Source organism: Phyllostomus discolor, chromosome 6, assembly GCF_004126475.2.
Source record: "Phyllostomus discolor isolate MPI-MPIP mPhyDis1 chromosome 6, mPhyDis1.pri.v3, whole genome shotgun sequence".
Lineage (NCBI taxonomy): Eukaryota > Metazoa > Chordata > Mammalia > Chiroptera > Phyllostomidae > Phyllostomus > Phyllostomus discolor.
Genome location: NC_040908.2, coordinates 155,258,219 through 155,282,054, shown reverse-complemented (window position 1 = coordinate 155,282,054; position 23,836 = coordinate 155,258,219). Strand labels below are relative to the sequence as shown.

Below are 23,836 nucleotides of genomic sequence, written 5' to 3'. Positions count from 1 at the left end.
CTCCAATATCTCTTCTTTTCTTTTTATTGGGGTTTAATTGACATATAACATCATATTAGTTTCAGGTGTGCAACATAGTGATTTGATGTTTGTATTTTTTATTGGGGCATAATTGGCATTATATTAATTTCTTATTTTTTACCTAATTAAAAGTGAAATTCCTCCCTGGCTGGTGTGGCTCAGTGGGTTCAGCACCAGCCTGCAAACCCAAGGGTCACCTGTTCAGTTCCCAGTCTGGGCACATGCCTGGGTTGCGGGCCAGTTCCCTGGCTAGGGGTATTTGAGCAGCAACCATACATTGATGTTTCTGTCCTCTTTCTCCCTCCCTTCCCCTCTCTAAAAATAAATTATATCTTTTTTTAAAAAGTGAAATCCTTTCCCTTTGGTCAAAAGTACCCATTTTTTGCTATGTCCAGGGCACCTGTGTACAATGAGATTAGTCCTCATAGTAAAGCAGCACCATCCAGGACGTCAGATCATTTCTGAGAACATGGACTGTTGATGAAGAACTCTTGGGAATTCGATTATTTGATTTTTATGAAGATGAATATCTGATGAAATTTCTGACCATGATGCATAGTTTGGTGACTTTAAAAATTTAAGGAAAATAATTTTTTTAAATTTAAGTACAATGGAATAAGAAAAAGGAAAGAAAGGACTTTAATCATTGGTATATCTTCTTAATTTTGTACTTTGTGACAATTAAAAAAAGCCAACTCTGTAATTTTGTAGCAGAATTCTGAAATTACCACTTTTCTAAAAATATCACTCACAGCTGAAACTTAATATAGCTAAGCATTTTAGTTCGGGGGATGATACATATTTTCATAAAGATGTGTTTCCAAATGGAAATAACATGGAGGCTTCTGACATAGGGAACCTTTCCAAAACAGGCTTGTGGTTGCCTGTGTGAGGAATATTAGGTTGCAACACTCAAAAAAGAAGATCTTGGCACGGGAAGCACTTGATGAAGGGCAAATATCCACAGAATCTAATGAAGCAATTTAAGGCGCCTGTGTGGGCCTGAGTGTAAGCCTCACCAGTATTTCTCAAATTAAATATCAAATGTTCCATAGTGTGCTGAGCCATGCTTATACTTCCATCTTTGCTTCGGTTTTGCATAATACACCATTCTTATTTTTTAATCTTCTCTAACTACTAGTCATCATCCTAGTGAGAATTGCAGCCTTTTCTCACTCTGCCCTTTGTGAAAATGTCATCATCATAATGGGCAGCAGGGCAGCTTTATGGTGTCTTAAAAATCAAGTTCATCAGCATTTTCAGACTACCAGTTTATTATTTAGTGTCGTTATTAGTAGTAGGAATACTGAGTGTTTTATCATTTCAATTTTATAAGGTTTTTTCTTTTTTATTTGAGCAGAAGTGAGGGATACGAAGGTATTGGGTTGGCCAAAAAGTTTTTTCGTACGCTGGCTGTAATGGCAGTTAAGTTGTCTTTAACTTCATTGGAAATAATTTTGTTAGGTTGTATTGTGATAGCTGTCATATCAGCATGCATTTTTAAAAACTACCAAAATTTGTGAATTTTTGTGTAATCATTTTAATATTGAAGATGGAAGAAAATATGCAACATTTTCAGCATGTTATGCTTTATTATTTCAAAAAAAGGTAAAAACTCAACAAGCATTAAAAAGAGGTTTGCGCGGTGTATGGAGAAGATGCTGTGACTGATCGAATGTGTCAGAAGTGGTTTGTGAAGTTTCTTGGTACTTTGACATTTTGGCCAGATAATTCTTTGCTGTGGGGCTGTCTTATGCATTGGAAGAGAGTTAGCAGCAGCCCTGGCCTCCACCCACTAGAGAGGCCAATAGCAGGAGATAGCTGACATACTCAAATTATCTAAATCAATAAAGTTATTGGTGAAAAGGAAAAAGGTGTCTTTTATTTTACAGAGAAAACTAAACCGACTTTTTGGCAACCCAGTATTGTCCTTGCTTTGTAACTGAGGAAACTAATACTGAGGAGAAGCTGACTGATGATAGAGTCCATAGACAGGGAAAAGGGAAGTCAGCATCCTGGTTTGCAAAGGGTTCCAGCCTTTGGCCCAGGCCCTTTCCTTGAGTACAGGTACAACATTTTCACGGTTATTTTTGTTTAAATGGCCCTCTACATATACAGATCTTCTTTCCGAGACAAGAGGCGTCTGAGTTTTTTTTAAAGGTTCTACTAAGGAAATTATTCTAGTCCTGTTTGTATAACCTCCTCCTGTCTCATAATTTTAAATGGGTTTAGCCAGCTGGGGAAGAACAAAAAGTCACAGAAACAAACTTAAACTGATGATGGGAGTCCCAAAGGGTTGGAGTGCACACTCTTCAAGCTTGAGTAAAATCTCTGTTGCAGATACATATTTATTAAACTAACTTACTGTATTTGAATTTATTTAATTTGAGCTGCACTTAAAGTAGTAAGAAAGTACATCTGTCTACTTAGTGTTGAAAATGTTGAGGTTTTGGCTTTTGTTAATGGAACTTTGTTAGTGGAACTTTGGCTTTTGGGAAGAAAACCCCTGAATAAACAAGTGAACTGGATGCTCAGTGGAAGGTTTCTGGCTGGGGGCAGGGGTGAGCAGTATCTAAACATCCTGAAACGCACGCAGAATATGTGTGAGTATGTTCATACACATACGGCATTTGAGGGGGCGGGTAGGGTCCATAGTTCATTACGATCTTAAAGGGGTATGTGATATCCACTCTCCCCAATGGCAGGATCCATGATCTAAATTAATTCCCTGTTAGGTTTGAGCATAAAGCATTTTATTTTCCCCTCAAATGAAGAAGACTACACGTGAACAGCTTTTTCAGAATAGTGATTTTGAAAACTGAAAGTGTTTGCGGAGGACTGTTCTCAAATGAATCATAATTTATAAATTATGGAGAAAGATATGGAGATTAATTACACTTGCATTCTGATGAAAAGTTAATAAATACCACAAGTTGTAGTAAGTACAAGTTACAAATTAGTTCCTTTCTGAAACATTAGCCATTCCTCAATGATTCTGAGGACTAAGTACCCTAGTTATGAAAGCCAAATATGGAAACAGATCTTGAGGATGGAGCAAAGGGGAAAGTTGCCCAAAGGAGCTTTACTCACCATTAAAATCCAGCCTGTGTGCCAGATTGTAATGATGTAAATCACTAATGAAATTCATGTTATTTGAGAGGTTTTTTTTAAAAACATTAAGTGAGGAAGTAATTTTCTAGTAGTTAAATTTAATGAAAACATTTACTCATGTAAATAGGAGCTTTATTTTTATATATTAGTTTTACTGTTTTATTTGTTTTTACTAAAAGTAGTCACTCTTTTCCTTAGATTTCTTCATGAAATCTTTCAGAATCACTTCTAGAAATGGCATCATTTGCCATAAGTATTTTGTTTTCTCCCCCATCTAGTTTTTATAAAGTGGTGCTAACTCTGCCTTAATTTGATTTGGCATCCCTGCAATTGAACATTTGTAAGTATCTTGTATTATGGCCCATCTGGGTTGCCATAGAAACCAAAGACCTCCATCCTCTTCCCTCTAGTTAAAAATGGAATGCAAACAGGGCTTCAAAGTGACGTTTTTCTAGTACGAGTGACAGCCCTGTGAAGTGCAGAACAGAAAGGTTTCTTATTGGTTTTATTCTCCCATGGCCTGTGTACCAGTTAACTCTGGTGCACACAGCTCTTCTCTTGAAAAACTGGCAAGATACTAATGGAATTTTTTAAATGTACACATCAGAGAGAAAAAAATGCATTTAATTCTTTTTCTCCGCTTTTCTTATATAAAAATGCAGTGTTAGCTAACAATGTTTTGTTTTCTCCCGTGTCATTAGCTGGTCTGTTGGAGCTGTGGGACACGTGGCAGAAACACCAAAGTCACTACGACCGTGGCTTTCAGTGTTAGTCTCCTTGTTTATTTCTCAGGTCAGGTGAATGTGCTTTTATCTCATTAGAACTCATAGGCCCATTGGCTAAGTATATATAATACATTACAGTAATTTATTAGAATGGAAATTTGCATGGCCCATCATTGGACTCGATTCTAAAGCATCCTAGAGCCCCATTTATACCACCTTGCTAGTCACAGAATCCTTGACTTGGTGGTTTTTCAGCTTCCACATCCCCTCCGGCTTCTCTGCCAGAGCAGCACACGACTGTGGTGGTGTTCCCGCTAAACCAGCTGTGTGACTGAGTCCCGGTGTGTTCTTTCAGTTCCCTTAGCAAAACGGCCGTGGCTGGGTTTGATGGGTGCGTTTTGTTGAACTATTGAAGTGGCATTACTCAAAGTTTAGAGTGTGAAATTCTTATTTAAACATAGGTGTTGGATTTAGAAAATGACGCTAATAGTGATCTCTAAGACAAATAATGAAAAACTGACGTATATGTGTGTATCCTAGTAGGAATGTTTCAGAAGGGTTGGATTAAAATCATGGAACAATTGTACTCGATGAATTGTTGGTCAGTTTTTTTTTTTTTAATTTAAGATTTTATTTATTTTTAGACAGAGCGGGAAGGGAGAGAGAAAGGGAAACATCAATGTGTGGTTGCCTTTCATGTGCCCCCTACTGGGGACCTGGTCCATAACCCAGGCATTTGCCCTGATCTGGGAATCGAACTTGCGACCCTTTGGTTCACACGCCAGATCTTATTCCACCGAGCCACACCAGCCAGGGCCAATTTTAACTCTATTATTTTTTCAAAGGGAAACATTAAAGTCTTTAAACAGCATCTACAATGTGACAGTTAGCTAGTTACTGGTAATTATGTAGTTTTGTTAATCCCATATCTCAGCTAACAGTCAGTTTCAGCAGTGATTTCAGAAGTGCTATGAATATTATCTTGATGAAAGAGACACTGCAACTCCCAGGAGAGTATAAGTAAGAGGTAGGGTTTAGCTGTAAAAGAATACACAACAGTTTCCAAGTAACACTGTATTCCTTGACATACAGTGTAGAAGTGAATGGTTAGTTTTCATAGCATAGTGTGAGAAATGATGTAGCAGTTTCTTCATGCTGAACATTTCTTTTATTGAAGTTTGCCGCCTTCTCTTATAATTTGATTGGTGCTGTTTGTTGTTTCTGTTTTTTTGCAAGTATGGAGAAGTTGAGAGGGTTAACATTCTACCCTCAATTCGTCAGTCAATTTAAAAATTAAAATCTTCCCTAGATCATTATTTCCATTTCCCAATGTCTGTTTCAAAAAGACTAGAGCCTGACTGGTGTGGCTCAGTTGGCTGGGCATCACTGGTTCGATTCCCAGTCGGGGGTCATGCCTGGGTTGTGGGTTGTATTTCTCACATCATTGTTTCTCTCCCTCTCTTTCTCCCTCCCCACTCTCTAAAAATAAATAAGTAAAATCTTAAAAAAAAAAGACTAGAGGTGTTGCCTGTTGTTAGTAAATGCCATATTCCTGCCAGCCTTGCCAGAGGTTCTGGCTTTGCTGTAGCACAGAGAAATAGGACAAGCTTTTCTGGTCACCACTACTGTGACTCATCCTCATTAGAAGAGCTGAGACGTTTGTGCACATTGGAGACAGTGGGGCCTTGAACAAAATGAGATGTGATGCATTTCTCACCTACTAAGACAGAGAGATTCTTGAGTAGGTGTCAATCCCTCTGTCCCTTGTGCTTTGTCATCTCCAGTTATTTGTTGCTAAAAAGCAATAGAATGTTTGTGTTCAGTACGGTTCTAGGTGTATTTCTGCACATTATCAACACAGTTCTTCTAACCACCAATCTAGTAACTATTCGCCTCCTTCTAAATAATACATTTTTTGGTCCTCTATAGATACCTTTTAACATTTATGTTCTAAAAATAGATGTACCTTTGTTAGAAACACGATAGATAATTCTACATTCTATTAATACATTCCCAAAGAACAGTCTTCTTAAATGTAAAGAATAGAGCACAATGGAAGTATATTCATGCCTTTCATTGGGCACTTATTTGTTGATCTGTTAAGGGACCTATTATCCACCACTAGCATGTAAACTTGCCTTACTCCATTTCTCTAAAGTCATAATTTTTCATTATTACTGGTAGCCCACAATTTTTTTATCTCATTTTTTTTTTGGATTTAGCATTACTCAAAATGTATACTCTTCCAGGTTTGGTCTTGTCTTTTCTTTGTGACTGCGTTCTTCCTATTTACTACTCCTTGCTCTGTTTACATATTTAGTCTTCCAATAACTTTGTTTGTTAATGCGCTATAAGAAGTATTGTAATTCCTCTGCATGTGTATATTCTATCTCCTGAAATAACTATATGAACTACTTAAAAGAATTGAACTTTTTAATATTACGCCACAGCATCTAATGCAATACTATATGCTCTCTAAGGATATTCAGTAAATACTGTCTTCAAACCTTATACTGCCCACCACCCTATTCATGGCCTTAAAATCCTTTCAAATCTAAGATGAATGATTAGCAAAATACATGCAAAACAGCAAGCAAATTTATAGTTGCAGGTGATTTCAAAGGCTGTTGTAAGAACCTTTTCTAATGCTGCTTTAAATTTGTGTGCTAATCACATAGATGGAAACCCATCTATGAATAAGTTGCCAATCTTTAAAACAAAGAAGACAGACTGGTTTGTATTTGCAGTGTATGCTCTTGTCCTCTAGGATCCACTGGTCCTTGTAGCCTCTCTCCACGGTGTAGAGGCCTGGGCAGCCGGCTGATGACTGCTGATAGTGCTAAAATGTTTCTATACGAGCAGAACTGTGCTGCCATCTTCCTTACAAGCCCAGTGTTCAGAGACGATCTGTGTGGGCATGGGCCTGTGGTATGTCTTTTTTGGGTGCAAGAGCAGTAGAATAAGGGCTGACTGGAGTTGATCAAAGCGGTAGGTTTAGATTCTCGTAAGAGGCCCTATTGCTGGTGAGGGAGGCTGAAACTGCAGAATGAGTTTGCAGCGTGAGGCAGGCCTGCCCGGCAGCAAGGTGATCCGCACGGTGAGACAAGTGGCACACGTGAACAGATGGCCCCACAGTGAGTCAGAGCAACAGATCCCGAGCAGGTAGAGGGCTCCTGCCTGATTCTTTACATGGTTAGAGAGAGGAGAATTTTAATGCCACTTTTCACACTGAAAAACAAGTGCTTAGCGAGAGAAATTCTATTCATTGGGAAATGAAAAATATGCATTATTAGGCAGAAGAGAAATCTGACTGTCACTGGATCTGGGCGTTGAAAAACCAATGTCTCTGGGAGCTCCTTCCTGTAGGCACGGCTGGCTTTATCTTTCGGCGTGCGATCATTCAACATCGTTCTGCTGAATGCTTCAGCAGGTGACGCGCTGCAAGAAAATAATAAATCCTGTCTTTGATATTGGGTTTTAAAGAATTATGAATTATTTGATTGTAAGCACAAATTGATATTTGCATTAAGAAAAACATTTTTAAAAGGATACCGTGGTGGTGTCATAAAGACACACAATAACTGAAGTTTGTTATGGTGTTAAAAAAAAGAAAAATATTAATGGAAAAAATCCTTCCGTTTCATATATAAAGCATAGAAAAAAAGGAAGAGTTTAGTAGAATTCCCTGATTTAATCATCCATCTTCAAAATGTAAATGTAAACAATCATTTCTCTGCCAAACGCTTTTAGAAGTACTAAGCATCTCATTAATTTTCAGAAACAAGACTTGCTGTGGTTTCATATCTCTAGAAAAGTGTTTTAAATATAACATTTGATGAAAGAAATGCTGTACCACTTGAGTTCCTGTACTTTAATTCTCTGATTGTCAGATCACACTTACCGTAGACAAATATCCTCGGTGCTTACATTTGCCGAAGAAAGCGCGTTAGTAGCGAGGAGCATCGTCAGGATACCTGTTGACCCTCCTTAGGTCACTGTGATTGGGGATGTGCCCAGAAACACAAACTACCATGGAAACCTCACTCCCAAGGTGCTGTGAGGGCTGTGAGTGCCGTTGGTGAGGGCAGAGGTATAAATATAGCTACCTTTTGTTCCCCGAATAATCTTATTCAAGATTAATTGTGCCAGCACCTACTTCCCAAATTGGCTTTCGTTTTATCTGCTCAAGCATGTAACACCTAGCCTTTGCTCAGGGGAGAGACAGCACTAATCTACCTTTGCGAACATGGAAAGTGGCATCCCGGGCACCGCATTGAAAACTCCAGGAGAATGCGGTGTTAACACAATAGGTCTCTTTGTTTTTTCTATCTCTCTCAAAACTAGAAATTACTTACATGGCCACTGTCAAGAAGGATAGAGCTAGACTTAGTGCTAGTTCTTAACCAGTTTTCAAAAAAAAAAACGAGTTACTGAAAGATTCATAAGGAGAAATCTTGTAGCAAGTAAACTACCTTCACAACATACAGCCTGTAGACACCGAGATGACCTACTTGTAATATAGATCGCCCTGTAATTGTACTGCCTCGTAAGCTTTAGCAAATTGAATACATTTCTTATAAGATGCTATGTTATCAAAGGTTAGAAAAATAATAATAAAGTTGGTTTTACTATTATAAAGATTATCTGAAGATTCTTGGGTCACTTCTGGCTTAAACAAGCTCCCGTCATGTGTGTGCCGGTTTCCAGCTTCACGTGTTTGGTTTGTTTTTGTCTACACATGTATAATTGAGCCGAATGTGTGTGCCAGGAAGTGGAGGAGTGGTGGAGCTGCGTTCAGCTTCTGCTTAAGTCTGCAGTATTGAAGCGTCCTTTTTGTTGCGTGTGCTGGTGTTGCGGACCCGGGAGAGCCTTATCAAATGCAGCCAGTTGGTGCTGCTGGTGTGAAAGCACAGGGGAGCTCTCCTGTGGAAGGTTAATGGAGTGTAATTATAAAGAAAAATGAACTGCTCCACCAACTCTATCTCACTCCACCTGCACCAAGAGTGACAAGTGTTCTGATCTCTTATAAACCCCGGAGCAGAGGTGTAACCATCTAAAATTGTGACAGTATAACTGTCACACAAACAAACACCCTGTGAAGTATAGGTGTGCACCCCTGTGTAGGAATGATTCCTTCCTGTTTCAGGGAGTCTCGGTTAGGAAGGAGCACCTTCAACCACCAAGAAAAGCTCCTTGCTAAATAAACATTGTACTTTCATGTCACTTCTTCTTTTCCACTCAATTTGTTCCATTTTCTTTTCCTAAAGATGCCTTCTCCCCTCTGATTAGGGGCAAGGCTGACAGCCTGCACACCAGTGGGTCCACTCCACTCTATCCATCAGATGACAGATACCCTTGCTTTCTCCAAGCAGGTCCATCGCTCGTGCCCTCACAGCCCCCCTTCAGTCAGCTGGGTTTTTTAAACAGGGATGGAAGTGATCATCCCTTTTCATTATCCGCATCTAAGCAGAGTGGGCTGTAGGATGCTTAGGTGCTGTCTAACGGGTCCTTCTCTCAGGATCTACATCCAGCATAGAGATTACATTTCTAATGGTCTCAAGATGGAGTTAGAACCTTATGTCCTTTGAAAATGTCACAGGAAATATTCAGTCAGATAAATGCAGCTGGGAGGAACAAGGACAGAGAAGGATCAAGGAGACTTTCAAAGGGTGTGGTAACTAGGCAGGTCTGTGTTAGTGGTGTGTCACGTTGCCAGTGAATGTAGCAGTTGTCCTGCCACTGGAACATTCGAAGGGTAAGCAGAGGTGGATTGCAGAGCTGGGTTGATTTAGTGCTTTTGCCAGCTCAGCATGCAGTTGAAATAAGGTGTTTGCAGAGTGATGCACCACCAGCAAAACCCCTGACATCTTGTTCTTACCAAGTTTAAAACATAACCACTCGGCGAGGCTGTGCTGCCTACCGAGATAAGTAAATTCAGCATCACGTACATTAGGCCTGTGGAGACTAAGCAGAAGTGATAGCTGTGTCACTTGCACAGCAGTCTTGTTGACTGAGCCCTGGTCTTGTGTGATGTGGGGGGGAGGGGCCGCCGGGGTTGCCAGCAGCGGCTCTGAAGGCAGAGAGGCTGATTTTAAAACCTCTCTGTGTGGTTTATAATGTTATTTCCTCAGCCCCTTTGCATATGGGTTTTGATCATCTGTGCTCTATTTTACAAGCAAAATAGCTGTATGGTTTTTATGGAAGTAAGGTAAGTCTGTTAGTGAATAAAAATGTTAAACCTAGCTTTATATTAGTGGCTGGTAAGTAAAGTTTGCTGTGATTTCCCCCCTTTAAAAGCCCACTGGAACCCAACACTTCACCAGTTTAAATGTCGCCAGCGCTTATTCCATTTATTAAATTGAAGTCGTTCCAGAATTGAAGTTTTTGGCTTGGGGCTGGAAGGTGAAACACAGAATCTTAAAAATGTCCATCATACTTCGTAGAGGAGGAAGCATATCATTCTTTTGGATTGGCTCCAGAGTGTATCCCTGCTCAGCTGCCAGAGAGAGTATCTTTGATGACAGGAATACAGTCTCTGGCATTTTGGAGCTAGTTACCCAGCACTGCACAGTCCCTTCAAGAACATCCCCAGTGCTGCTGTAAAGTGCTCAAGAGCCGTCAGTAGGGACTCTGTCTCCGCATGGACGTGATGGGTGTAATTGCTCCGGACCCATCTCTGGCCTGTCCGAGCCTCATCTCTGGAGCTGCCCTGTCTCCTGTCCTGACTGCATCCTTTGGCTCTGCTCCTGCTTGGCCCCTTCACTTTGTTGGACAAGTTACTCTTCTTCCTTGGCTCTCAACAGCCTATCTTTAATTCCTAACTGTTTATTGGGTCTAGAGGCTGATGTCCAGCAAACGACATCTCTCCCCCTTGGCCCAGCTCCCCAGCCCCGTATACACTGTATTCAGTCCGTCCACTTGGATATCACCCAGCCTCCTGTCAGCCCCAGAAGAGTTGGTTCAGATAAATGAGTGCCAGCCCTTTGTCCAGTGAACAGAGCTTCATTCACACTAGTTCTCTAGAGTATAGGGATTCCATATTCTAATGCCCATTTTACTGTTAGGTAACTGTGCAACTTCTGATTGGTCAGCAGTCACCACATGCCTTCGTTTCCCTGCCTGAATCAATGACATGACAGTGGCCTTAATCTACCCCACACAATTGTGAGAATCTTATTTAATAAGAGGGTGTGAAAATGTATCATCATAAAGAGTTATATAATCATATAATTACTCGAAGCTAAAAAAGTCACACCATTAGGAAAATGTTTGGGTTCCATTTAGGGCTCCATTTAGGGTTCATTTAGGGCTCACTGAGAAAATAGGATTCTTGAAAAATTATTAAGTAATCCACATGTTTATAACATGAATTCCTTTCTTCTTAATCATATAAATGATTTTGAAAAATCTCAGTATTCAGAAATGAGAACACAGGCGTCAGAAACATCTCACTGTATTAAGCACAGGAGATGTTTCAGGTGTTCTGGTTGGATTCCAGATCTGATTATTACATTTTTGCTTTACTAGAATTCCCTGGGCAACTTCAACAAGGTAGTTCTCATTTTTCTGACCTCTGCTGCAATGTGGCCGTTTGAACAGCTGCTGTCTTCAGCCCCGAAGACAGCTGCAGTTCAGTGATGAGAGACTGATTCCAGTTCGTTCGTACATCCGTGTTACACAATGGGGAGGGGTTTAAATGATATGTAAGTACTTTTAAACTGTTTTGATAAGGTTGGCACAGGTATGGAACATGCTATTACTGGAATTCTCATTCTTACCTTCTATTTTATGTATAGTTATCTGTCTCCCTTTTATCTTCAGGTGTTTTATCTTACCGTATTCTCCTCAGTAGCCATTGAACACTTATTTGTTATATTTGTGCCTCTTCCCACTCAAAGTCACACTCCAGTCTTTTCAGCAGTAAAATTTTGATCAACCAGAAAGCCATTTTAATATTCTGGTTATCTGAAATCCTTTTGACTCACCTCCTATTGTTGGAAGTTTTTCTGAGGAATGGTTGATTCTTCTCCTAGTAACTACAGTTTAGCAAATGTAATTACTGTCTAGGAATTGAAAACTGGTAGCCCATGGGCTTAATCTAACTAGCAGAGATATTTTATTTGACTCAAAACGTTAAAAGCAATTTTTACATTAGTGCCTTTTGACAGGGCCCTCCCTCTTCAGTTGGCCTCAGTCCCCATCGCTCCTTAGTACCTCAGTGTGTCATAGCTGGCCAGCTTCACTCACGCACAGTACCTGCCTGACCCCTGTTCATGTGAATTTTCCATCCCTGAATGAAACCATTCTTTAATGATTTAGCTTCTTTGTAGTGTGTTAGGATCATGACTGTGAGCATTAGTCTTTTGTATATAGTGCTTATTTATAGAGGTAGAAGGTATAGATCAAGAGATTGTGTTCTTGACATTCAGAGATTCATAGAATTTTAAGCAGAAAATGTTGAAGACTGAGTGAAGAAGCTGAGACCACCCTGGCTGGTGTGGCTCAGTGGATTGAGTGCCAGCCTGAGAACCAAAAGATCCCTGGTTTGATTCCCAGTCAAGAGCACCTGCCTAGGTTGCAGGCCAGGTGGCCGCACAACAGGCATCCACACATTGATGTTTCTCTCCCTCTCTTTCTCCCTCCCTTCCACTTTCTTAAAAAAAAGGGGGGGGGGGAGCTGAGACTAAGGTAAATAATTTATTCAAAGTCACAAACCTAGTTTAATAATATAAATGAGACCAAAACCCATATTTCTTGACCCTTTGTATTATTTCTACTGCATAATACTGCCTCTCTTTATTTCCTTCGAAGTTCTTTTGTGGTTTGCTATATTATGTGGTATATACATGGTGGTGGCTCTGGAATTAGATATCAGAAAGTAGAACTGTGAAGTCTGACTCTGTCCCTAACTTGAGACCTTGGGTCAAGTCACTTAGATGCTCAGAGCCTCAGTGTCCTAGGTGGCAGGTGATATCTATCTGATATTATTGCTGTCAGCAGCTTCCACATTAGACTGTATCTAAAAATCAAGAGCAGTACTGTGGTACATTTAGGCAATGGAATATTATTCAGCACCAAAAAGAAACAAGCTTTCGAGGCATGAAAAGACATGGAGCAACTTTAAATGCGTGTTGCTAAGTGAAAGAAGGCTGCCAAAAAAGGCTACCTACCGTGTGATTCTAAATGATGTTGTGGAAAAGGCAAAATTACGGACGCAGTAAAATGATAAGTGGTTGCCAGGTGTTGGGGGAAGAGAGGGATGAATAGAAAGGGCACAAAGAATTTTTAGGGTAGTGAAACTATTTCATACAACACTACAGTGATGGATGTATGTCATTACACGTTTGTCAAAACCCATGTGTAACATGCAGAGTGAACCCTAGTATAAACTGTGGATTTCGGGTGAGAGTGACGGGTCAGCATAGGTTCATCAGTTGAACAAATGCACCGCTCTGGCCGGGGTGTGGACACTGAGGGAGCTGTGTGTGAGGGCCGGGGGCATATGGGAATTCTCCGCACTTTCTACTCAGTTTTACCGTGAACTTAAAGCTGCTCTAAAAAGTAAAGTGTTGGGTGTTTTTTTTTTAAATAATCAAGGGGCCAATCTTTAGTTCAGTCTCCTCTTAAGAATCTGCACCTCAGTAATGTTATTGCATGAGGAAACTGGAGAAATAGTGTAGTAAAACAGTGAGCTACACCTTCACTACTAAAAAGTAAACTAAAAGAAGATAAAAATAACAAATCCTTTTTACTGTGGCCATTCCATTGTTCCAGACGCATGGAGGCTATGGTGTATGTGCACGCACATGCGTGTGTGGAAAGACTTGAACATATAGTGATGTGTCGGTTTAATTTCGTGATTTTCATAGTAAGAATTTTTTTCACACTTGAGATTTAATAAACCACTAAAATTTTTAACCAAATGTTTTTTTATTCATTAAGAAATTACTCATGCTTCTATATTCTGCTGATTCTATCTCTTCAATAAAATTTCTAGTACTGCCAAGTTAAAACAAAAAAGGTTTGATATGGCTCTGAAATTGTGAAAGACGAGTTCAGGTTCCTGCTGTCTCTGAGGCAGAAGACCCGGAGTAAACACAGAGGAGCGGGGGCCGGCCTCCGTCACACGTCTGGGACGATCCACTCCCTGGAAGGTGCCCATCCCTCATCTTGGCAGCCCGCGCGGGTGCGAGAGCGGCTCTCCCTCGGTGGTTTCACGTGGGGTCTTGTCGGAAAGGGACTCTGTAGCACTTCATTCTTCTCTTCAAGTGTTTGTGGCAAATACTGCCCTGATAAATTAGACTACTGAAACACTGAATTCTTCGTGAAATTACGAGTTACTCATTCAGTAGCTTTGGAATTTTTTAAAAATCTGTGTGTTTATAGTAGATGATAAAATTATGTTTTTTCAGGATTTTGTTAAAATACTTCCCAATTCAAAATATCAGTGTTACTGATTTATAAAACTTACTTTTGTTTAAATATGAGGAAAATACTGCATTTCACCATAGACTGTTTTCTACCTGATATATCGGTCTTATATATATAATATATTGTTCTAATACCATTGGGTGTCTTTTTTTCTCTTTTTTAAGAAAAACTGCAGAATTGAGGATTGTTAAAAGGTATCCTCACCTTTGGAAATGATCGATCCATGTCTTCATATATGTATTCGGTGTAGAGCTTGGTTAAATAATCTATTATATTTGCCTCTTCCAGCATCCGATTCTATCCTGTGTTTCTGTGAAAAGAGAGTTTCCGACATTATCTCACATCGTACCCAGGGCTAGTAGGCAAAACAGTCTGCTTTATCTGAGCACTGTGCCACAAGTGACAGGGGCTTTTCTCCCCACGCCCCGACTGTAGGACTATTATTGAGCTTAAGTTGTGTTTCCATACCCAGCGTGTCCAAGACGGCTACTGTGCAGCCATTTCCCATCACAACTCTTTTGTGAGGGCAACCACGGCAGCTTCAGGGCAGCGCAGGAGAATCTCTGCAGCTGTGTGGGACGCCTGACGTTAACAGGGCAGGGCCGCCTTTTAAGTTGTGGGGCAGAGTCGTGCCGTGACAAATGACAAGCTGGGGAGGGTGCCGGCTCTCGCACAGGTAGCTACAGAGGGGCATGCATTTTGCTGAGGCGCAGCTGCGTTTACAAATGAATGGCCTCCATGTCCTGTCTCATTGTGTGCTGTAAGCACAGTGATTCAGGCACTCTCTTATGTTAGCAAGTAGCTAAATTATGCAGATTATAAGTGGTTCTTCGGTTTTTTTTCTGCTGTCCTCATTGCTGTTTCTAGGGTCTTTGCTGGATGAGATGACATTTAAATTGGACATCTATCTTCTACATTCAAAATATAGCCCCGAACCACGATAGAGGTGTAAGGAGTCTGGGCTATACTTAGATTTCTACACAGGGAAATATTCCCAATGTGTTTGATTTCTGAAATAAAAAGGCAACAGGTAGCATTCTCTTTCTTAATCCTGTATGTTGGGCAATTCTCATTTTAAAAAATAGTTGGAACTAACTGTATTAAAAATCTAGTGATTGAAATACAATTGACATTAGAAATAAAAGTCACATTTAATTAGCTGCTGCTCTGAGTTAAAAATTCATGCTAGACAAATTGTATTATTCATTGGTTATCAGCCCTTATTTTCACATTGCCCTCAACAGTTTCCTAAGCTTTCTTCACCATTAATTCATTTGATCCTCAGAATTGTTCTGAAGCAAGCAGGACAGTATAGGTTAGTTCTTCAAAGATGTGTAGAGAACTTCAATGTAAGTCAGCTGGGTTCTGCCTTTGGCTCCCTTGGCCTTTTATCGAAGAGGCGTGTATTGCAGCTACCGTTCCAGCGCGCAGTGCTCTTTCTCAGTGCACGTGTCTCTGCCGCCGCGCTCCGGCATCCGAGCATGTTCCACCTTGGGTGTTCCACACCTCTCCTGTGGACAGCAGCTGTGCCCTTCCTTGTCTGGAGCCAGTGAGAGGCAGTCCCCAGTTTCTCAGCAGGGTCCCCACGTTCAGGCGGGAGTTTGACCACAGCAGTCCTAGCAGTCCTTCCTGGTCCTGCATTCGGAGTAGAGGAAGGCGGAGCTGAGTTTACCTGTTAGAGTGTGAAGGAACTAAACAAGAAGAATGTAAACTGCATTGCAATCAGGGCATCAAATAAAGGGGCCAATCCCCCATGGAGATGGGGTAGAAATCCCGTTCATACTCATTAAAGGTCTATTTTCTTGTGGAGATGGGATGTAAAACCTATTGATATAAGTGTGTGTGTGTGTGTGTGTGTGTGTGTGTGTGTGTGTGTGGTGTGTTGAGGAGTAAACCCTGAAGAATATTTTTTAATTAAAAAAGTAAGCCAAAGTCTGATCAGTACCGTGACATACGTATTCTCCACCATCTGTTAAGCATCTATGTAGAGAATTTTGAACTTTATCGAAAATAAACTCTGATAATTCCAACTGCTGCTGTTCCTGAATTCATTTATACTGTACCGTACAGATTCTATGACACCTTGCAGAGCTATAAAATAATTATGTTCCCAGCTCACCAAGACTAAACAAATCCTCTTCAGTAGACGACATACGCAGTTCGCCGTATGAGACGAGACTGTAGATACCACTTCTTCCACTCAGGTGGCATTTTCAAAGGGCATATCTCCTTTAAGAAGGTTTTAAAAGGTTAAAAGCCATATGTTAATACTCACCCCGAAACGGGATATTAGAGAGTTTGGGGAAAACCTTCTAGTGCCTTACAAAATGAATAAAGCACCGCTATTTTTAGTTACGTATATTTTTATAGATGCTGCCACCAAAATCCCTCCTCCCCTTCTGTCCAACCCCAGCCTGTGTGTCTCCGTTGGAACATTCCTTTTAGCAACTTCAGTGCCTGTTCTCTCACTGAGTTTCACTTACTGCATTAAGAAGGAGCTTATTTTGAGTTTATTGCTCTTCCCTGTGTTTTACTTCATGAAGTGGCGGAACCTTCACTTAATTTACTAGCACGTACCTTTTACTTTGGGTGGTAATTTTGTCATTGCTATGCCAGAAACACATACCCTGTTCTTCAGAGGATGGTAATTACCTGCGGCGTCCTGAAGACTCAGCGAGTCTCCTTGCTGCATGTTCAGTGTTGATGAATATTGGTGCTACTTATAAATGCAGTGATTGAATTTCATTCGGGCAATAGGAAGTTTTTGTTGCTTTGAATAAATTCTGACTTGGTCAACAAATGTGAATTTCTCCATGTTAGTTTTTTTGCACGCAAAAATGTTAGTTTCCCTAGTTACCGTTGAGCAATTGGCGAGTCGAAAGACATGACAAAGTGTTTCACTGTATTGTAGGTATGAAGATGGGTAGGATTTGTCCTTGACTTTCTAAATTGTTTGACTGTGTAAGTCTCTGTGAGCCTCTGGGATGAAGGGTGAAAGTTATATTTTTAGGTTGTATGGTTGATTCATGGAGAGGGGGGAAGATGAATTTTTAAGGTGGTACTATGTGAGATGTGTGAGTGGGTGTGGCCCTCTTGTAATTAACATAAAACAGGTCATGTCAACCAGAACATGAAGAAGCGGGGTGACCAGTGACTGACTGTGTGGAAGAGCAGAGACTTAAAGCACCGGCATCCAGGAGGACAGGGCCTTGTGCCTGGAGTTCCTGTTGAGAGAAGCTTCCTAAAATTTGTGTGCGAGTTCGACAAGAAGAAACTGGTGGCTTGACCGGAGGGGTAGGGGCTGTCCTTCCATCTCTCCACCTTTCTTCTGCGCTAGCCCAGGCCATGGAACTTGGCGTGGCTGACTTAAGAGAAAAAGAACCTGATTTTCTCTTGAATTGAACCCATAAACTTCTGTATTTTTCTTTGAGATCTGTCTTGCTGTCATGTGAACATGTTGATAGCATCACCGAATGTCACAATATTGATCCCCGTGACTACCTGTCTCAGAAACTGTGACTTGAAGTGTCAGAGGCTCTGTGAACTCTTCTGCCTGAACAAGCCCTGATGAAACCTAGTGATGCCAGTGTCAGGGGAATCGGAGGCTGGGAATTACATCTGGGTTCACGGAGCCGTTCTTGACAGATGGGTTGAAGTGGGTGGCAATAGCCATTCCGGACACCTGGCACATTGGCCATTGTTTATATGAAATACATTAAGGAGAGAAGATGATAGGTTGTAACTTTTCTCTCTCCCTTCTGCCTTCATTCTTTCCAGCTTTTCCTCTCTTCATTTTCTTCCCCCTTTAACTCACATTAACTTACTATGAATGACGAACGACAAGGCGTCAGTTTAAAGCTCTCCTTTATATATGAGCAACATTGAAAATATCAAATTGTTTATGCCTGCATCACCTTCATTAATGACCAGCAGAAGTTGATTTCTTTGTTTGAAACACATAATAATGAAAGTATAGGCTCACTTTCTGTGGAGGTGAGAGGATGCTTAGGAACTTTGCTTGATGTCACACAGCTAAGGTTTACGAGCAATTACAGCTTTAGCCTCTTGCTGCCGCCCACAACTGCTACTGACCCAGATCGGGGTCCTGCTGGAGTTAATGCAACTTCCGTGTCTGCAAGAATGAACTAGAGCAAGACTGGACTGAGGGGCTGAGAAAGGCCAACAAATTCACTCAGAAACTCTCCTTCATTAGCCAGTCCTAAAACGTGTGCAGAGCCTCTGGACACCTAAGGAGCCCCTCCACCGCAGAGCTCCCCTCACTTCACTTATTTTTTTAAAGATTTTATTTACTTATTTTCAGAGAGAGTAAGGGAGGGGGAGAGAGTGAGAGACACATCCATGTGAGAGAGAAACAGTTGGTTGCCTCTCGCACACCCCCAGCCAGGGACCTGGCCCGCAACCCAGGCATGTGCCCTGACTGGCAGTCGAACTGGCGAGGTTTCAGTTCACGGGCCAGTGCTCAATCCACTGAGCCACACCAGCCAGGGCTCTCCCCTGACCTAAATGGTTGGTTTTCGAAATGCAGTGATATTTAAGTTACAGAAGGTATCGGTACTTCTCCCAACTCTTGATTTTTAAAAAAAAAAATCACAGACGTGCACAACTACACGCTTGGTAGTGTTTTAATCTTCTGGTAAACACAGCAAGGCGTGCAGGGCCATGCGTCTCTGAGCAGCACTCTGAAATGCACCAGACCCTTCTTTCAGAGACGACTTGAACCCGCTCATATGATCTGACCCATGTCCAATCTACACAGCTCTCTCTTTTGCTTCTTTCTTTTTTTCCCTTTTTTCCCCTTCTTCTCAAGGACTGATTTAAGGGTGCAAGCATTTTGAACCCTTCTGCCCCATTCCCACCCCTCACAAGTTATACAGGCTTTGTTCAGGCCCTGGGGGAGGAACAGTTGTGAGTGCATTGTGACTCACCGCTCCCACTTTCCTGGTTCTGGTTCTGATTGGTTGTCACCTTGCTCTAGCCATATGGCTGCAGAGTACTCAAGCCTGCATCCCTTTCTTGTTCTTTCCCCTGCGGTTCCCTTCTGTTGCGCACAGCACCGGGAGCGGGTTCCGGGCTTTGTCTCTTGCTTGTAGTTACCCCCGTTAGGCAGCCCATAGAGAACACTGTGTTTCCTAAGGATGGCTGTAGAGGAGAAAAACACCCTTTCCTTTTGTGCCTGGTATAGTAATTATTTAATTTCCTGTGCTGTTTTTGTTCAAAGTTTATTTTTTGGCAGGTGTTACATTTGTGTTGTATGTTTTTCTCCTCCGATTTGAGCTTTGTTTTTTTTTAATAAAGGTTTTGGAGTCCCTTTCCCTCACTATTGTGTTACATGTTTGTTTGTTGTTATGTTTGATTAATGCCGATTAATTTGTTTGGGAGGGGGACTGAAAGCACCTCTAAATAATTATTTAATTGTTAAATGTCTGGCAGTCACCAAGCAATAAAATCTACTTGTGACACTCAGAATTAATCCACAGTTCCCCACTATTACTTTCCCGTCTCCTAAACTACATCCGTTCAATTTCTCTGCCGTTTATACTTGAGAAATAGGATTTTGAAGATGTGAAAGTTAATTTTTATGAGCATTTGATATTTTTATTAATTTGTGTTTTTATTATTCTGCAGATGGTTTCTGTAGAGACATTGGACTCTGCATCCTTTTTTTTTCTTCTTAATGTTTAACAACTGAAAGAAGTGCTTGCAAAGTATAAAGTATAGCAGATTTTCCCCCCCCAAAATTGGCCTTTCCATGATATTTTCATTACTAAAAAAAAGTCAATAATAAAACTAATAAAAATTCTCTCAAGGATGTATTTTACATTGACTTAAACTTTTTAAAAATCCATTTTGTAAGTATTTTAATATTCAAATATGTTAAGCAAGCAGCCTGCAGGTTTGGATTCTTTAGAGAATACGTGCTAGGAAGTTGGTTAGAATCATAAGCAGGAATTTGAAAATCAACTTGGCTCTCTGATTGCACTTAACTCTTTATTTAAAGATCTCTATTCACTCCCTTTTCTCTATTCATAACCTGTATTAGAAAGTGGCAGTCTGTTTTTATCAGAAAAAAACAAACGCTTGAAAGGGGTATGAGGGGGTGCTGCTTATACTCTCTTTCAGCTATGAGAGCAAGAGGGTCGGAACCCAAGTCTGGCCCCAGATGGTTACCACATATTGTCTGAGCCTTTTGCTGGTATTTGGTTCCATCACTTCATATGTCATGTGAAGAGAATGAGGACACTGACTTAGCCACAGATGTGGTTGTGAGGAAAAGTCCTTTCCCTCATGGAACTTACGTTGTGTTGAAATGTATTATATGCAGTAATATAATCCATTACTATATATATAATATTTAGTAATTGTATTATAATTACTATATTATATGTTATAATATAATTATATATAGTAATGAAGGTATTCAGGTATACATTTTCTTGGATTTGAACAAGGTCTGGAAGATTCAGCAAACCTTAACATTTTTATCCCATGTAACTAAATCCCTACTCCGCCTAAACCAATGCATGCATTTCTACAGACCCTAGCCCAGCGAAGAAGCCCCGTTCATGAGTTATACATTTCAGTAAGGTAGAATGTCTAGGCCCTGGCCGGCCACTCCGTTGGTTAGAGCATCGTCCTGATACTCCAAGGTTGCAAGAGCTCCATCCCTGGTCAGGGCACATACAAGAATCAACCAGTGAATACATAAATGAGTTTGTACACTTGCTTAGAGCTAGTTAAGCTTAATATAGTCTGAAACAAGACCCAGTTCACATGTACAACAACAAATCAATGTCTGTCTCCCCCCCAAAAAAATCAATAAATAGAATGTATATTGTTTATAGTGCATGTTTATGAGATCCAGTGTTCTTTGTTTAAAATTCTATTTAATGTTTGAATCTGGGATAGATACAAGATACTTTTCAATTAACAAAAATTAGTATGGCTGGTATCCACGCTGTCAGATGCAAGAAGACAACGACGGACAACGTGTCAGTAACAGTTCTGAGTACTTTACATATAGCAGCTGGTTTGGTACTTGTAAGAGCCCTAAGGATATTGTTAGTTGCCTCATTTTACAGGACAGGAAATATAGCCATAGACAGGTTCAGCAACTTGACCAATGTCCTATAACTGGTAAGTAGCACAACTGAAGTTTGACTTTGGGCATTACGTTTCCAGGGTCGCATCTTCACTGTTGCGCTCTATTGTCCTGCCCTTCCAGCCTGGCATACCCAGCCAATCATAGTCAAGAAATCTGAGCTCTGCTATGTGACCTCCATTAACTTTCCTCGTGTGCGTGCCTCAGTTTCTCTTTATGTATAAAAATGTTTCTTATGCCGTGGGTTTCTCCTTATTTGTCATATCTGTTAGTTTTAGTTGTAACAAGTTTTAGATTAAAGATGTCAGAGGCATGTAATTGCTGCATATTTCTCTGCAGCTGGTAAGACAGTATTCTGATCATTTTTACTTCTTTGTTCTCATTTGATAGAAACGAGTAGTTGAACAGCTACGGAAGAACCTGATGGTAAAGCAAGAACAACCAGACAAGTTCCAAATACAGCCATTGCCACAATCTGAAAACAAACTACAAACAGCACAGCAGCAACCACTACAGCAGCTACAGCAGCAGCAGCAGTACCACCACCACCACGCCCAGTCGGCTGCACCCTCTCCCAGTCTGACCGCGTCCCAGGTAACGTGTGGGTGGGGCTCTGCGGGCTCCGTGTTGTAGATCAGTGTGTTACTGGTCATGTGAACTGGGTCTTGTTCCAGACTATATTAAGCTTAACTAGCTCTAAGCAAAAGTTGTTTTGGTTACTTTTTTATATTAATTATATCATATCGTATCATATCATATCTAGGCTAAGAATCCCTTGAAATTCATTTGTAAAAGAAAATAACATTACTGAGGAGCAGAAATGAAATGATTTACCATCTGTTCAAAAAGGAGGGAAAGGTAGTCAGTGACAAAAGAAAATTGCGTCTCTGTATAAGAACAGAAGTAAAGTCTTATTTTGAATTTCTTGAAATATTTACTTGAGCTTGTTCTAAAAGTCCATGTAACTTTATCTCTTCTGAAATTGTTTTTCTGGAATTCTTAGCAGTTAAGCATGGAGATATTACAGGGTCCAGGGGGACCAGGTAGAAAGAGGCAGTTAGAAGGGTGATATATTTCCATTATTCATAGAAACACAGTATTCATTTCTAAGTCCGTACTCATGAGAACATGAACCCCCTCTAGCACACTGAAGGAGATCTGGAATGGAAGCTGCGGGTCAGAACTAGCACTAGGGAGCGGAAGCTTGATAACATTCTAACTTGGTGTAGCTGCGCAAAGGATTTTACTGCAGGGGACGTTTGAACTGCCTAGAGTGCGAGGGTAGTGAGGCAGTCCAGACACACAAAGAGGACATATTTGGGAATGGCCTTCAGTTAAGAAAATTACTCAAGCTTGACCTCCACACGCTTAGATGTAATGTGGGCACAGCTTTTAAAATGTGACAGTTGAGCAGTGGTTGTTGATCCTTGGAGGTCACAGACCCCTTTAAGACTCTCTTGATGGCTCTGGATCCCCTCCCCAGAAAAATACACGTAAAGGCTTAATACACTCATTGTTGCACATGATTGAAGCTCTCAAATCTTTTGAAACCTAAGTGTGGATATCTCTGACCCACCAACACCAAGTCTTCACTGTATCTTCATAGGTAAAGGGAAAGTTATCATTTACTTGTTTCCTTACTGTTTGTGGACCTTGGGCTGGTTCATAAACAACATTTTGCAAGTGAAGAATGCATTCCTTATAAAAACACCAAAGACAGGTAACATCTCACAGAGGCTCCTGTAGACTGGTACTCTCCTAAGTGCTTTACATGTGTAATGTGCATAATCCTCACCCCATCCCTAATAAGGAAGATGTTGCCCTTGTTATTATCATTATTATTATTTTCTCTCTCTTTTAAGAAAAGAACACTAAGGCACAGAGAGATTAAGGAATTACCTAAAATCATGTAGGTCATATGTAGTAGAGCCAAGACTTGAACCCAGATGTTCTGGCTAAAAAATCTGTGTATTCGCTGCTCTTCTGCACTGCTGTGTAATACCAGAAAAAGAAATGCCAGCATTGTATAATGCCAGCACAGAGGGAAAATTGAAGACTTCCTTTTTGGGGATCAGATAGTTAGAACAGCCTACAAAATGTTTACCCTACTCTTCACCCCAAGGTTATTTGAAAGTTAGGTATTCAAACTGACTTTTGAAACCCCCTGACCAAAACTTGTCCTTCTTCTAAAAGATTGTCTACCAGATTACTGTGTTGGACTTCTAAACAGGGTTGAACTGGGCTGTTCTCTTTCCAAAGTACAGTTTGATCAGGAAGTATTTACATGGAAAGAGTGTGGTAGGCTTTATTATTATTTTCTGGTACATAAGAATTTTCTCTCTTATCCCTTGGAAACTTTCTGTTCAAGCAACATTTCATGTCATACTAATCAGAGAAAATACTTAAGTAACATTTACAATAGCTATTC

General features: G+C 40.6%; 1 protein-coding gene across 15 annotated transcripts in view; it reads left to right on the top strand.

The window, feature by feature from the left end:
* The window catches only part of PHF21A (PHD finger protein 21A), a 163,128-nt gene that overhangs the window by 105,359 nt on the left and 33,933 nt on the right, over nucleotides 1-23,836 (top strand). For all 15 annotated transcript variants that reach the window (XM_028517525.2, XM_036029307.1, XM_036029312.1 and 12 more), the window contains one exon: nucleotides 21,799-22,002. In XM_028517525.2, the coding sequence (XP_028373326.1) occupies nucleotides 21,799-22,002 (204 nt within the window). The remainder of the gene's footprint in view (nucleotides 1-21,798; nucleotides 22,003-23,836) is intronic.